Consider the following 13912-nt stretch of genomic DNA (forward strand, 5'->3'; position numbering starts at 1 on the left):
GCTGTTTGAGCTTGCTACAGTTCATCTCTCTCGTAATGCAAGACCTGGAACTGTTTCAGGATATTTTTCCGTTTTTCAAGTTCGTCCGCCTTGTTAGCATGTACTGGTCCGGCGATTAAGCGTTCCAATCGATCAATTTCGTCTCCCACTATTCCAGCACCATGCTGCGATATTCGTAGCATAATGGACAGGTAAAAGTGCGCTTCTGTCTGGAACTTGTGAGCTAGAGCCTTGCTCTTTGCTGTAAGTAATATCTCATCGCGTCGATTGTGTTCTTTCATAAACCGAACAGCTAGTTCGTTGAAGTCATCAAGAAGACCCGCCTGCAAAAACAAACAAATAAATAAAAACATCATTCTCGGTAGCTCAATTTAACTGAAGAGGAAAAAGACAACAATTATCTTCCTAATTCTAAACGCAACTTAGGTAATCTTAAACAAACAGACAAAAAAAAAATAATCCAGGCTTCAACCGGATTTAAACGCGTTGCTGGTACGAGGCTCAACCAATAAACCATCAGGAGTTCCTGATGAGACCACTCGACTAAAAACCCGCTCTGCAGGCTGGAATAGAGCTGGCTGGGAACTGAATACATTAGACGGTTAACTGGCTGGAACGTTTCTAAATATCTAGTTTGCTGAAATTTTTTATCAAAACACTGGTTCTACCTGGGTAAAAAATGTCTCGTTTGTTTTTCCTGCCTGTCAGGACCCCTGTCAGGCTCGTAAAAAGGGAACGTGTTTAAGGCTATGAGTAGTACACAATACCCGTCGACGATTTGACAAGGACATGACAAGGGACATGAATGAAACGCTTCTTTTCTTACGATGTCTTCGGGCGACTTGCCAGCCTTTATATCAAAATGGCTGAAAAAGAGAGAAAAATACAGCCGACAGCGGTACCTCTGGACGGTTTGCCGGAGCGTTGTGCCATGACGATGCACCACGAGATTTCGGCCCGCGGTTCGCTTATGCCAGCTGAATATGGTTCCGCGCTGCTTTCTGATACCTTGTCCCCGACAAGACAGTGAGGGAGGGAAAAGTCGGCCCCTAGACCATATGAGACAGATCCCTTTCGTTGACAACTCAGTTCCACCTTACTGACTAAACTGAGAGTCAGTCATGTATATATATGACATTGTAGTCATTTTCTCTTCCATGTGGTACGTTTTGAGGTTTGAGCATGCGCACGGGCTTTAACGATATAATGACAGAAGGATGACTCGTGGTCAAACGGTCTGTAGTCTTGGAGGTATCGCTAGTCTTACTAACAGCCTAGGACAGGCTACCTATGCGGGGATTACCTGACCTTCGTGAGTTAGCCTTCGTAAATTTTCGTTCTTTAAGCAGTTTTCCGAAGCGGAAGAAATGCGAATTTTTTAAAAGCAAATACCGAATCGATACAACAAGTGATAACCAAAAGTGAGCAGCTTACTACTTCTGCTTTTTCTCTCGAGAAGTATGGATGGGGAGGGGTCGCACTGAAGGCTTGATTTGACTGTAATGTATTTTATTTTATATCCAAAGCCAAACCTTAGTTTACCCGTAAAGGAAAATTGACCATGTTACGGCAGTTCTAGATTAACTTAGAGTGAAACAAAATTTAGTGACAGTTGGTGAGTTTTACTAAAGGCTCACTTTCGTAAAAAGTCGCCAGGATCATTTGCTGGTCTTTTATTAAGTTTTACTGTCTACTACTCAAGCAGAAAATGGTCAAGCCTACAATCACACAAAGGTAACATTACTGAAAACTAAACTGACCTTTTCATTCAGCCTTCCTCGTAAGATCCTCTGTGTACCACATAGAGCGTTCATAAACGCGGTCATATTTTTCTCGCTGTAACTCTCCTGATTCTTTCCGGGTTCGTATATGACGCCATCTTTGTTGTGCTGGGGATACACCTTCAGCGTTGGATAATGTGGAATACCCTGCTGGACGCAGATCTGTGGCTCTGAGTCACAGTTTAGTCGACCAATGAGACACTTAGGTTCGTTTTTGAAGGTGACTCCGACATCATACATTGTATTGTGTAAAGTGTTGCACAGCTCGCAGTTGCCGTTGAAGTAGTGGACCATGATGCTTCGGGCTCTGTCTTTTACGATGCGTTCAAAGTTTGAGGAGCTTAGATCGATGACTGGAGTCAAGAAAATGCCCGTGTTGAGGCGGTGAAAAGATTTGGTTTGGATAAAGCGGTTCATGTCTTCTGGAAGATAACCGCCTCTGTAACTGAAATGGAAACAGCATAGAAGGTCTAATACTGTAATCAACAATGGGTTTATTTGCTGAGGCTTCTGTTTATTTACAGTGATAAGCTTCGAGAACGTCCAAACGCCTTGAAAGTGTGTTCCACTGGAATTCAGTTTTGTAAAATAGACGGAAACTTAAAAGTTTCGAATGCTAAGTATAACCATTCAAATGAAAGGTATTGCGCAGTACTTTCCTGTGGTGCTGTTTTATATAATACTGCACAAGGTGGTTCTAACTTTTGAGTCTGTGGGTGAAATCCTAAAGTGTGACCATTCAAATGAAAGCTACTGAGCAGTACTTTCCTGTGGTACTGTTACTGAATTTTCGTATACAAGGTGGTTCTAACGTTTGAGTTTGTAGATGAAATCCTTAGATTTGATCTTTCAAATGAAAAATCGTGAGCGTCAGCACTACTTCCCTGTGGTGCTGTTTATCATGACTTACAAGGTGGTTCTAGATTTTGAGCCAGCGGATGGAAACCAAAAGTGTAACCATTCTGGATAGCGGTACTTTCCTTTGGTCCGGTTTGTTTTCAACATTTTGAAAACTGAACACAATATGATTTGAAAATTTCTCCCGCTTTAAACTAATGCCCACTGTTTCAAAAATAATATTGTATCAGGGCACCTGATTGTATATGATTTGTATACTCACGTTTCTTCTGTTACGCTTCCTTTGATGAAGTAACGAAACGCCGGATACCGATCGACCCAATACTTCGTCGCTAACTTCATTTCCTCATACGCGTTGACTTTAGCGATGATCACATCATCTCGTTGAGAAAAAGCGTTTCCTACTTCTTCATACCACTCAAGAAATTTTTGGCTTTGGTCTTGCCACGCGGCGTAGAAAAATACGAAAACGAATCTCTCGCCGTCGACGTGTTTGTCGAAATTTTGCGCATTCAGTTCAACGACGTTAGATCCGTGTACAATGACAGCCAATTTTAGGGCAAATGCAAGGGTGAAATACGCTTGCATTTTCAGCATGTTTCTTGATAAATATGCTGCGTTCTGCAAATGCGTAACTTCTGCTTTACGTATGCCAAACGTTTGCAACGGCTCAGAAATCAACAGTGCAGTAAACAGGTAGCTTCTTCTGTTGGTAAAATTGCGTCTGGTAACCCCAAGTCTAAATCCTTCAAATAGTGAAAACTGTTGTATTGCCAAAATCAGTATGACCGAAATGATTTAAGCAAAATGAGTAGCGTTTTTGTTATTAGATCCTTTCTTTCGCAACGAATACGTGTAATACTCAGAATGAGAACCAACTGTCCACTTGAAAGAGCACATGTGTTGTTCTTCCCGATAATGAATTCATTAAAATGAAACAACTCCTACAGCTAATCAAACACAAGAAACAGTTCGGTTCAATGGTGATTCGACCTAGAGGCTTCTGATCTGAAAATCGGAAAACTACTGTATACGGTTTGTTTCCATGTCCAGTTATTAAAATTATCCTCTTATTTTACAAACTAGAAATAACAAAGCTCCTCTTAAGGTTACAAATTCGGAAATGGCGCTCTCTTGTTTCTCTAGTTTTAGTTTTTTCAGGTAAAACTGTAACAAGCTGTGAGAAGTTTTGTGCCCTGCAAGCAAAGTCTTCTTATTTTACGTATTTATTTTTGTCATCTCTGCTACTTTTTGGAGATGAGAAATCTCTGTTAGCGTTTCAGTGAGAAACTGAAAACGCTTTCTGTCGTAACAACGATGAGTGAAAGCTGAGAGAACAAGAACTGTCGTGGAGAAACTAGTTAAAGTGGCGTTGTTTTAACAGCTGTTTCCATTTCCCTAGCAAGTTATAGAAAAAAAAGGAAGAAAATTTTACATTTCATCCAAGGAGACATGTCCTGAAAATCAGGGGGTTATTATGCCCAAAAAAAATTCTATGCAATCATAGCTATAATGAATACAGTAGTTTAAACCAATCAGAGCACGTGTTATCTTTTTCTGTGAATAAAAACGGTATTATCGTAACCAGTGAGCGATTGTCACAGTTTATTCTCATTTCCCTGTTTGCCTCACAATGAGTTCATTCGGTAAGGAGAAATAAACTGATGGTCAACAGTCTTGAGAATTAGCGGACCCGGAAAACCTGTATCTTTCGTTAAACGTTTTTCGTTATAGCCGGCCTTCGAGAGCAAACGGCTTTTGTGATACTTGTTTCACCGAAATATTTGGTTTTATCAACTGAGTTGACAAGGTTATTTCGCCACCGTAAAGAGATTGGAGAGGTGACGTTTCGAGGGCTAGCCCTTCGACGTAGGGCAAAACGTCTCTTTATGGTGGCGAAATAACCTTATCACTGATAAAACCAAATGTTCGTTCCACTCCCCACCGACGCGGCACCACAGTTTCTCTACAAGCTAACTCCATTACCTTGTTCACCCGGCAGGCTGTTTCAAGGCATTCGAAAATGGAAAATGCTCTATGCTCTTTCTCTTACTCATTAACATTCATTATTATCCCAGCTGTGTTGATTCACTAGTCTCCATATTGTTACCGAATTAATAAGAAAAACGTCATTCAGAATACTTAATTCGAATGACTAACCGTGTAAAATCGTGAGAATCTGCGAATTTTGATTTAAATTTGAAATGTATCAGCAACCAACGGTAAACCAACCAAGCCGTCCAAACGGCTATAGTCCAGTACCAGTATATCCGGTTTATCCAGTTTATGGTGAGGTCCCAGTAGACGTGTGTTGTCCTTACTGTCAGACCAGAGTGTTCACAATTACCACAAAGGAGGATGGAAACCTTACTTACTTCGCAGCCAGCCTGTTGTGCTCTATGGGGTAAGACCAAATGCACCACTGTAGTATTGTTGTTTAAAAAAGTTGACTGAGATTAAGCGACTCTCTGATTTATTTAAAGTATGAAGAGAACTTTACATCACGTAAACGTAGATATGCCGTTTTTTAATGACACGGAAATTAGCTACTGTGAAAGTTACTTTAGGATTAGCTCTTTTCTCTTATTGAGGTGGATTTCCTGTTGGGTATTTTAACTGGCCTTAGGAACAAACAAATTAAGTGATGACTTATGAACATATAATGCGTAACTCATACATCAGGTGACAAATCGTTTACAGTACAGATTTACTTCACTCCTACTTATGTGCGACTCTAACGTGCAGTAAATCATTCAAAGAGTCTTTAAGTAAAACGTTCTGAATACGGAGAAACTTCATCCTCACTTCCTGATTGCTTCTCTTCTTGTACAATATTCTTTCCTTTTTTTCTTCAGTCAGATTGGGAAGAGGTAGGATTTCCGGCCATAGGAGAGGAAGGGGGGGGGGGGGAGGTTTCTGAGTGAGATTTGCTTTAAATATCCATTTCAGATTGCTTTTTGATGTTTTAGCTCAGATTCACCAGAGTTTTTACATGTGGCATTGAATTCTACAGGAAACATTGCTCCAGTGTCTTATCCACTGCTTTGCACTTCGTTTGCAATGAAACCTTTGACTAAGGCAAAATTTCCGTTTTTATCACAAAACGAAAAGTAAGGAAGTGAAAATGATGTTTCAGCTAAAACATTCTTGTTTACTTATGTACAGTACTCCGTTATTTTGTTTTTGTTTTGTAATTTCACCCATTTCTTTTTTTTTTTTCTTTCAGATGTTGGTTAGGCTGCTGCCTCATTCCATTTTGTATTGATTCATGCAAGGATGTCATCCATACATGTCCAAACTGCAGAGCACCTGTGGGCAAATTTAACAGGCTGTGCTGACAGCAGGCAAAAGGATGGTCACAAGATACTAAGCCACTGCAGATAGTAGCCACAAAGACTCACTGAAAACCCTAGTATCCTAGTTCTAGGGATTAGGTTTAAGAGCAGAGCCTGGAGCTTTAAGCTTAATGTTAGGCTAGCGAGTGTGGGTGGTGTACATTGCCATAAGCTTATTTATGTTATTAAAATAGTGTGAAATTGACTTGAATTGTCAAATAAAATGATGCAGAGAAACAGACAAGATATTATATCATATTTTATTATGGCTTTAAGTGCAGTACGTAGCAAGCATTTGTCTTACTGCTTGACGTATTAAAGCAAAACCCTATTAACGTCACGTTTGCTGAGACAATGCAGGGAAGTCAGGAAATAATTACTGCTCCTGTCCAGAGCATTATTTTAATTATTTTCTTGATGGCTACATTTCATGTACCATATTCTTTTTAAGAGCCTTCAAAGAATTTACAAAAGACTTCAAATACATCCACAATATGTGATTCTGGAAAAGATATACAGACATATTACAACAAATAAATATCGCAAGATTTCTTTTGGTATTTGAAGAGTCTCCAGCAGTTATCCAATCAATCACTACGTGTGCACAGCCGCCCTCCATGAGAAAAATTGAGGAAGGAGGGTGGCTATGCACAGGCTATCACCAAGTGTGAGCACTCAAACTTAAGTTGCTAAGCAACATCTCTGAACAAAACTGCAGGCTCAGCCAACCCTTGCAGGAATGTCTTTGATGGATTCATTTGCCTCATACTGTCAAGTTCTCTGTTTATGTAAGCTGTTTTATTCCACGAAAATCAACCAAACACATCATCACTGTTGAGGTAGGTGTCTGGTGCATTAACAGGGAGTCCTCTTTTCAGCCTTGCCTTTGTCTTTGCCTTCTCCTCCTCTTCTTTGGCCAGCTGCTCATCTCTTTGAGCTTCAAGAATCGTAGCCACTGATACTTCTTCAAGTTTGGAGTTGGCTTCCTTTTCTTCATCCTTTTTGAAAACAACAAATTAGAATATTTGGCAGACTTTTGGGACTATCATAATAACTTTTATTTTTTTGGATGTAAAAATAGCAAATCTTGTTCAAAATTTGCTGGTAAAATAAATTTATGCCAAAAATGTTTTCCAATATCCAATAAGTTGTGTACAAAACCTGAGAAAAGTGAAAGGCATTGTCACTGCTGATGTACACATGTGAAATGGTGAAAAGCAAATCTTTATTAGCTTAATTAAGAGTTCTATATGTGTGTTATGGCAACTTGGTGATTGCTTCACAACTATTTTCTGTGGATTAATGATGACAAACCTACAATGATACAGAGAGATAATGACAAAAAACTGTAGTAAAGGCTGGAATAAATTCCAGAAGAAATAGAGAAGTTGTGAGACAAGAGGAAATTTATTTTTTACTTACTATCTCTCCAACAAGGACCATATTTTCTCCTCTGACAAGAAAAATTCCTCTGGGAATGTCACCATACTTCCCTCCCACATGGATTCTCTCAATGGTATCTTGCAGCAAAAGGTTAGCTGGAAAAGTAATCCAATAAAATTAATCATACTGTTATGATCCCATTCACAATTTAAGGAATGGGAAATGGTAATTTCGAGACTTTGTGAGTCGGCCAGAACAGCATTTTTATGGGAGTCTAAGGCTTTCTTACCCTCTTATAATAACTTGAAACACCAAGATCGCTTCATGCAAAAAAATGCGACAGTAAGACCTGGGAAATTTGACAGATTTTGTGAGACACGTCTTTTTTACAAGACTGTTTGTCGCTCCTATTTTTTAATCATAACGTCTTCAAGTATTATCACATTCATAAAATTATAAACAAAAAAATTAAAATTTAGTTTTGTAAAAATAATTGAAATTATGTTGAAAATACAACTAACCAGCTTCATTTCACTGGGCTACATTATTTTGGACGTTTTAGTGATTTCTTGTTTTGGACAATGCATCTTAAGAACAAGACAGAAAGGTGCAAGCGTAATTTACTTTACACAGAAATCACTTGTTGGCTAGAGTCAAGACAAAAATGATTAACCCATTTATACACTTGTTTCTTGTCTTAAACAAGTTCTTGTCTGCTACAATATTATGGGGCTTCACAAGAACTCTGAACAGGTACACTTACCAAACTGATCAATAGATCTCAGATATCCTATAAGTGTTCTTCCATCTCTCAAGACAACCATAAGTCTCTCTGTCAATTTAAGTCAGGGAAGTAATGTGTTTTAGTTCAGTATACAGCTGTTTCGACAAAGGTTGTCCAAACAAAACGTAAAAGCGTACGCAACAATGCCGAAAGGTACTCTGGGAAAAACCCAATAAATTTCAATAAAAACTCAGAATCCATAATGCCTCGACCGTACAGCGAAGACTTGAGATGGCGGGCAATATGGATTCGGAGCTTTTATTGAAATTTATTGGGTATTTCTCATACTACCTTTCGGCATTCTCGCGTACGCTTTTACGCTTTTTTGGACAACCTTTGTTGAAACAGCTGTAAATATTTGAGATAGCATGCAGCTCTTTTACAGCATATGGTGTATTTTCCCCGGTTCATTCCGTAAACTTGTCGTTTCTTGTACAAGTTTAGAAGAACTTGAAGTAGCAGTAGAAGTACTCGACTATGGCTGGTACTTCCGTGTACTCATACTTCAAACAGCTACCAGAAACGCGGAACTAGACATCCAGATGATTTTAATTTTGAAAGTCAATTCAGTAAGCTTAAATAAAACGCTAAAATTAAAAGATAGGAAAGGATAAAAGGTACAGAGACTGGCGGAAAACTTACTGTCTATCTCCTTGATGAGACTTGCTGTCCCAGGAAGGAAGCTCATAGTGGAAATCTACAGAAGAATTCAACTGAAAGATTCAAGGAAATTCGTATTCAAAATGACATACCACAACCACAAAATCTGCCAGGCGTCTATCAAAAACACGTGGTAGGCTGGTAACTAGCAGAGGTCTCATTGTCACTATCACGTGTTTTTCTCCTACATTACGTGATTGAGCGCGTGGCTCGTGTCACGAACTGTCACGTGTAACTGCTAAAGGTTAATTTTTGAACCCACTTCCGGTAAATATCAAAATACAAAAGTTTTGTCTGTGATCAAAGTACAAAATACAACGGAAGAGTTTCGTTTATTTCAACCATACTCAACGGAAATTTCACTGCAAAGAGGACGCACCTTTTTCGGTTAAAGATGTCGAGCAAGCTTAGAAGAGAAAAATCTTTCTCGCTGTCGAAGAGCAGCTTGTTTGAAGAACCACTTCAGTACGCAGTGGTACAGATTATGACAACCTTGTTCATCTTCGGACACACGTTTGGTATTCTTATCTCCATTTATGTCGTCCTAACACCTCTTTACGCCTTCATTGTGATTTACTTGCTATGGACTTACTGCTTCGATTTGCAAACGCCGAGGAAAGGAGGCAGAAGGTCTGAAACATTCCGCAAGCTGAAGAGCTGGGAATATTTTCGGGATTACTTCCCAATACGACTGATACGAACAAAGAGTCTTGATCCAAAGAAAAACTACATAATGGGGTACCATCCGCATGGAATAATGTGTGCTGGAGCGTGGGCTAACTTCGCGACTGAGGCCACTGGATTTAGCAAACTTTTTCCTGGCATCAAGTCTCATCTTCTCACTCTTACATGTAAGTGAAACAACTATTTTCTACTGTACTTTTTATTGCATACCAATACAGCTGTGGGGAGGCTTTATTATTTTGTAATACCAAAACAATCTAAAGCTGCGTAGAAACTCACTGTGATCTTTCTTTGGTAGTACAGTTCAGACTAAAGTTCAAGGTATACGTTTGTTTCAAGGGTTGTGTTTATTCCTGTAAGTGTTGTAAGTAACGGATCATTGATTTTTGGAAACTCTGCAGAATATTCAGGCCATATATTTTTTCTCTGGCCTTCTGATCGTAACATGATAACAGAAATCAAAAATTTCGTCCGGTTCTGTGGGGTCCGCCACAAAGACCCTAAATCAGGAAACGCGAAATGCCGGTGACGCACGACATATTTGTCTTTTACATCAGATTTGTCAGTTCCAGTTGTCATATTTTTTCTTTTTGGTTTGATTGCCCACAGGTTTGGGCTATTTTCTTCCGTGGCACGAGCTGTAAAATACTCTTCCATTATTTTTTGCACGTATGGACAGCTGAAACCCACATTGCATGTTGTTGTCCTATACCTCCAACCGTGTTGTTTAATCTAATTATAACTGTGTATGTGTATCATTTTACAGAGCTCTGATCTGCATCTATAATGTTCTATTTTTATCATTTTGAATGGTTTATACATTGTTCTTTCAGTGATCTTCAAGTTTCCCTTATGGCGTGACTTTGCGATGGCCGGAGGGGTTTGTGATGTATCCAAAGAGAGTATTCGTCACATTGTTACAAAGCAGGGTACAGGCAATGCAGCAGTAATTGCTATTGGTGGTGCGGCAGAGTCTCTTGATGCACACCCAGGGTCTTACACTTTGACCCTCAGGAACCGGAAAGGATTTGTGAAGATGGCTTTGCAAACAGGGTGAGAAGGAAAATAAATATTATCTTTAACGCTTTGCATCACAACCCCTTATCCTTTGTGAGCTGAGAGCAGACAAAATCCTTGATTTGTGAAAAAAAAAAATAGGCTGTCTGAAACTTCCACTGTTTAAAAATTCAGCAAGCTGTTCTGAACAGTTACTTTGTCAGCGAAATTGAAAAGGACGATACCTTGTCTTAACATATATTTGCCATACATTGTGCAACTTTCATACAACTCTCATCAGGGTTGACATGGTCAGGGAAAAGACGGGAAAAACTTATTTTTTTTTTCAAGGTAACGGAATAGTCAGGGAATTCTGTATCAAGTCAGAGAATTACTAAAATTCCACCTCATAGTCAGTGAAAAGTCAAGGAATTTTATTTTAGGGTAGCCACTTAGGTTTGGGAAAGGGTTTCCTTCTTGGCAAAGGTAATTTAAAACCTGCAGGAGGGCAGTAAATAAACTGCTCAAAAAAATAAAGTTATGCCGTTCTGTTAACTGTTGAATAATCACAAGGAGACATTTAAATCAAACACTGGGAACAAGTTCATCATTGCATGGTTTATTCTATTTTATACCCACGAAAATGACACTTGCATTTTCTTAGGGTCCGATTACATGGTGAAATTCAACCTAGGCTCAAATTTCAGCCTGTTAGGATATCCTCTTAAAAAGGAGTTTGTAATTACATGGAGAAAATTCCAGCCAGGGTCAAAACTCGGCTTTAACTTTCAGTCCAGTTAAACAGGCTGATAACTCTCATGTAAATAAATTCAGATTTCAGCCTGGGCTAAAAGGTGAACTTGGGCGTGTGATGTGATTTCGCTGAAAATGCTTTCTTTTGATTTTATTTTACCCAACGTAATTTCAGTTGTGCCCAAGCTGAAGTTCATCGTACAAAAATAAAGAAATCTTAAATTCCCAACCTGGCCAAGCTTTATGCACGGGCTGAAATTCCTATGTAATCGGGTCCTTAGACTACTTGGAGTCCCTTTGTGGCTGCCTTTCTTTGGTTAATATGAAAAATGCTTTCTTTGTGTTCTGATGTATATGTCCTGCATGTGTTTGTCTCTTTCCAATGACTATGAGCTATGAGCCATTCAAATGTGCAAAATTATGCCCCTGATAGCAGTGTAAGTGTGTTTCTTCTAACCATTAACATACTTTCCTTTTATTTCACGTATAGAGCAAATCTTGTTCCAGTATTTTCCTTTGGTGAAAATGAAATATTTGACCAAGTCAGCAATCCAAGAGGATCACGACTAAGGGCTTTTCAACACAAGTTGATGAAAATTTTGTCCTTTGCTCCTCCATTGTTCTTTGGAAGAGGAATATTACCCAGACTTATTGGTATGATGCCCCACAAGAGACCTGTCTGCACAGTAGGTATGTAAAAAGTTCCCATAATATAAAGGGTAGTTTTAAATGAAGAGACTCAGGCAAGATGTCGGGCATAGATTTTTGTGACAAATTATTTTCAAACTTTCCACCCAGGGGCTCAAAAGTTTTGCCAAATCCTTTTGTTTTGGGTGTCTGATTTATATCCATCTGTCACTTGTACATGCCATGTTTTTTTCATGAAAAGTGAGAATAAGATCACATGCTAACATCTGTTTCTGTTTGACTGTATAGTTATGAGTACATGTTAATGGAGGAGTGTAGTTACTCATTTAAATTTTGATTGTGTTTTAGTTGGTGCGCCAATCCCAGTGAAGAGAGCTGTACCAAATCCAAGTGTTCAACAAATAAACAGACTTCACAAGAAATATGTTCAAGGACTTGTCAGTCTCTTTGAGGAACAAAAGCACAGATATGGCTTGTCAAGAAGTGTGAAACTCAGAATAGTGTGATGATATTTTACATTTTAATATACACATCTTTGATTAATTACAATTTTTTGCTTCCAAAACCAGATTTCAATTTCTAGCAAAATTTATTCCATTTTATATCAAAATAGTCATGATATTCAATGCTGTTCATACATGTATATCTTAAATGGAGAAATCTTGGAGACTTTATCTGAAGTTCTCTGTTGTTTCCAAGTTCCCAAGCCAAGAGAGACCTTGGGGTCAACAAGCCCTAATACACTATTAAATCTGCAATGAATCTTTTGAAATTTAATATATTGTGAGTGGCAATGACAGTAATAATAATATTAATAATATATAACTAAATTAATAATTTTGAATACCACAAATTGTTATAATTTCTTTTTTTGTTGGATTCCTTTAAGTTCAAGCAACTACATTTTGAATTTCTTTAGACAAATTATATCAATTTTGTAGTTTATTTATTTGTAAATAGAAATAAAGTTCACATAAATTTTGTTACAAGTGTTGTTTATATTAAAATTGCCCCCAGCCATAACGTTTTGCTCTGGGGTCAAACCACAACTTGAAAGTTGCATAACAGGCACTGGAAGTGGTAGCCTGTGTGTGAAAACTCCTATATGTAAGCTCTTGTGAGCTCTTATTGGACCATCCCAAGGGAAAGATGCTTACAACATTGGGAGCAAGATCATTCTCAGCAGCAGCTCCGAAACTGTGGAATGAGCTACCTTTGGAGCTTTGTCAAGCAACATCACTTAACAGTTTTAAATCTCGACTTTAAACCTATCTTTTTAAGAAGTATTTTTATAGTTTGTAACTTAGTTTATTTTATTCTCACGGTAATGTATTCTCATTTTCTTTTAAACATATGATTGTAAAGCGCTATTGATCAGCACATGTAAATACGCGCTATAAAAATTGGTAAATTTTATATGTTCAACTGAAGTTTTTTAAAATGGGCACTACCACAACTATAAGGATTACTGTCTGTAATACAAAAAGACTGAAGGGGCAGCTATTTTCAGACCTTCTTGTTTGTCAGGACTTGGCTTCTGTCTAAAGTAGTAAAATGCCCGGGCATCCACATTAGCCCAGGACCAATGAGAGGCGGCAGTATTTGCACGCACAGAAACAGTGCAAAATTATTTTTAAATGAATGATGAGAATGAAAGGAACTTATCCTTGGCTGAGTAAATGAAAATCCACTCATCTTGTAGTTTCCCTTTTCAAAAAGTGGTTAAAATGAGTTTCCAGTTCCTAAAATACGTCATTCAATTTGTTAGACACGCGGCATTTCAAGAAATAGGTCTGCTTTTTTATGAAACATGTGAAAGAAAATCAGTTATTGTTAAACAGTAGACTAGCAGTAATCAAAGATTATAGGAGTGTATTCAATGTCCTAACTATGGTCAGCTCAGCTGTTGTCACACATCCTTTCTGCCTCAGTTTGACTTAGTTTTTTTTTTAAGTTATCTTTATTCCTAAAGTCAACAACTTTACAAAAATGGATTCTACCAATTTGTAATAGTATTTTTTTTTTAATTC

General features: G+C 38.2%; 4 protein-coding genes across 4 annotated transcripts; 2 read left to right on the forward strand and 2 right to left on the reverse strand.

The window, feature by feature from the left end:
• Positions 1 to 7: 7 nt before the first annotated feature.
• On the reverse strand, positions 8 to 3510 carry LOC146449638 (uncharacterized). The gene is made up of 3 exons (XM_085101864.1): positions 2902 to 3510; positions 1761 to 2226; positions 8 to 323 (listed from the first exon to the last, which is right to left on the reverse strand). Exons 1-3 carry the CDS (start codon positions 3234 to 3236, stop codon positions 15 to 17), a joined length of 1110 nt encoding a protein of 369 aa, XP_084957990.1. The 5' UTR covers positions 3237 to 3510; the 3' UTR covers positions 8 to 14.
• Positions 3511 to 4667: 1157 nt separating this feature from the next.
• Positions 4668 to 6069, forward strand: LOC146449639 (LITAF domain-containing protein-like). The gene is made up of 2 exons (XM_085101868.1): positions 4668 to 5043; positions 5866 to 6069. Exons 1-2 carry the CDS (start codon positions 4844 to 4846, stop codon positions 5975 to 5977), a joined length of 312 nt encoding a protein of 103 aa, XP_084957994.1. The 5' UTR covers positions 4668 to 4843; the 3' UTR covers positions 5978 to 6069.
• Positions 6070 to 6215: 146 nt separating this feature from the next.
• Positions 6216 to 8936, reverse strand: LOC146449640 (U6 snRNA-associated Sm-like protein LSm1). Its single transcript, XM_085101867.1, has 4 exons — positions 8784 to 8936; positions 8121 to 8189; positions 7397 to 7512; positions 6216 to 6972 (listed from the first exon to the last, which is right to left on the reverse strand). The coding sequence occupies exons 1-4, from the start codon at positions 8827 to 8829 to the stop codon at positions 6787 to 6789; spliced, it is 417 nt and encodes a 138-aa protein (XP_084957993.1). The 5' UTR covers positions 8830 to 8936; the 3' UTR covers positions 6216 to 6786.
• A 131-nt stretch (positions 8937 to 9067) lies between these two features.
• Positions 9068 to 12871, forward strand: LOC146449641 (2-acylglycerol O-acyltransferase 2-A-like). The gene is made up of 4 exons (XM_085101865.1): positions 9068 to 9652; positions 10319 to 10538; positions 11725 to 11924; positions 12231 to 12871. The coding sequence occupies exons 1-4, from the start codon at positions 9196 to 9198 to the stop codon at positions 12386 to 12388; spliced, it is 1035 nt and encodes a 344-aa protein (XP_084957991.1). The 5' UTR covers positions 9068 to 9195; the 3' UTR covers positions 12389 to 12871.
• The last annotated feature ends 1041 nt before the right edge of the window (positions 12872 to 13912 follow it).

The sequence above is a fragment of the Pavona decussata genome, unplaced genomic scaffold, assembly GCF_977016875.1.
Source record: "Pavona decussata unplaced genomic scaffold, jaPavDecu1.1 SCAFFOLD_602, whole genome shotgun sequence".
In the NCBI taxonomy this organism is placed as follows: domain Eukaryota; kingdom Metazoa; phylum Cnidaria; class Anthozoa; order Scleractinia; family Agariciidae; genus Pavona; species Pavona decussata.

Coding starts and splice junctions, on each gene's coding strand:
- LOC146449638 (XM_085101864.1), bottom strand. CDS start 3,236: ATGCTGAAAATGCAAGCGTATTTCACCCTTGCATTTGCCCTAAAATTG. Junction 2,227..2,901: donor GGAAGCGTAACAGAAGAAAC/GTGAGTATACAA, acceptor TTTCCATTTCAG/TTACAGAGGCGGTTATCTTC. Junction 324..1,760: donor GAGGAAGGCTGAATGAAAAG/GTCAGTTTAGTT, acceptor TTGTTTTTGCAG/GCGGGTCTTCTTGATGACTT.
- LOC146449639 (XM_085101868.1), top strand. CDS start 4,844: ATGTATCAGCAACCAACGGTAAACCAACCAAGCCGTCCAAACGGCTAT. Junction 5,044..5,865: donor AGCCTGTTGTGCTCTATGGG/GTAAGACCAAAT, acceptor TTTTTCTTTCAG/ATGTTGGTTAGGCTGCTGCC.
- LOC146449640 (XM_085101867.1), bottom strand. CDS start 8,829: ATGAGCTTCCTTCCTGGGACAGCAAGTCTCATCAAGGAGATAGACA. Junction 8,190..8,783: donor TCTCATCAAGGAGATAGACA/GTAAGTTTTCCG, acceptor TTAAATTGACAG/AGAGACTTATGGTTGTCTTG. Junction 7,513..8,120: donor GAGATCTATTGATCAGTTTG/GTAAGTGTACCT, acceptor TTACTTTTCCAG/CTAACCTTTTGCTGCAAGAT.
- LOC146449641 (XM_085101865.1), top strand. CDS start 9,196: ATGTCGAGCAAGCTTAGAAGAGAAAAATCTTTCTCGCTGTCGAAGAGC. Junction 10,539..11,724: donor AAGATGGCTTTGCAAACAGG/GTGAGAAGGAAA, acceptor TTTCACGTATAG/AGCAAATCTTGTTCCAGTAT. Junction 11,925..12,230: donor GAGACCTGTCTGCACAGTAG/GTATGTAAAAAG, acceptor ATTGTGTTTTAG/TTGGTGCGCCAATCCCAGTG.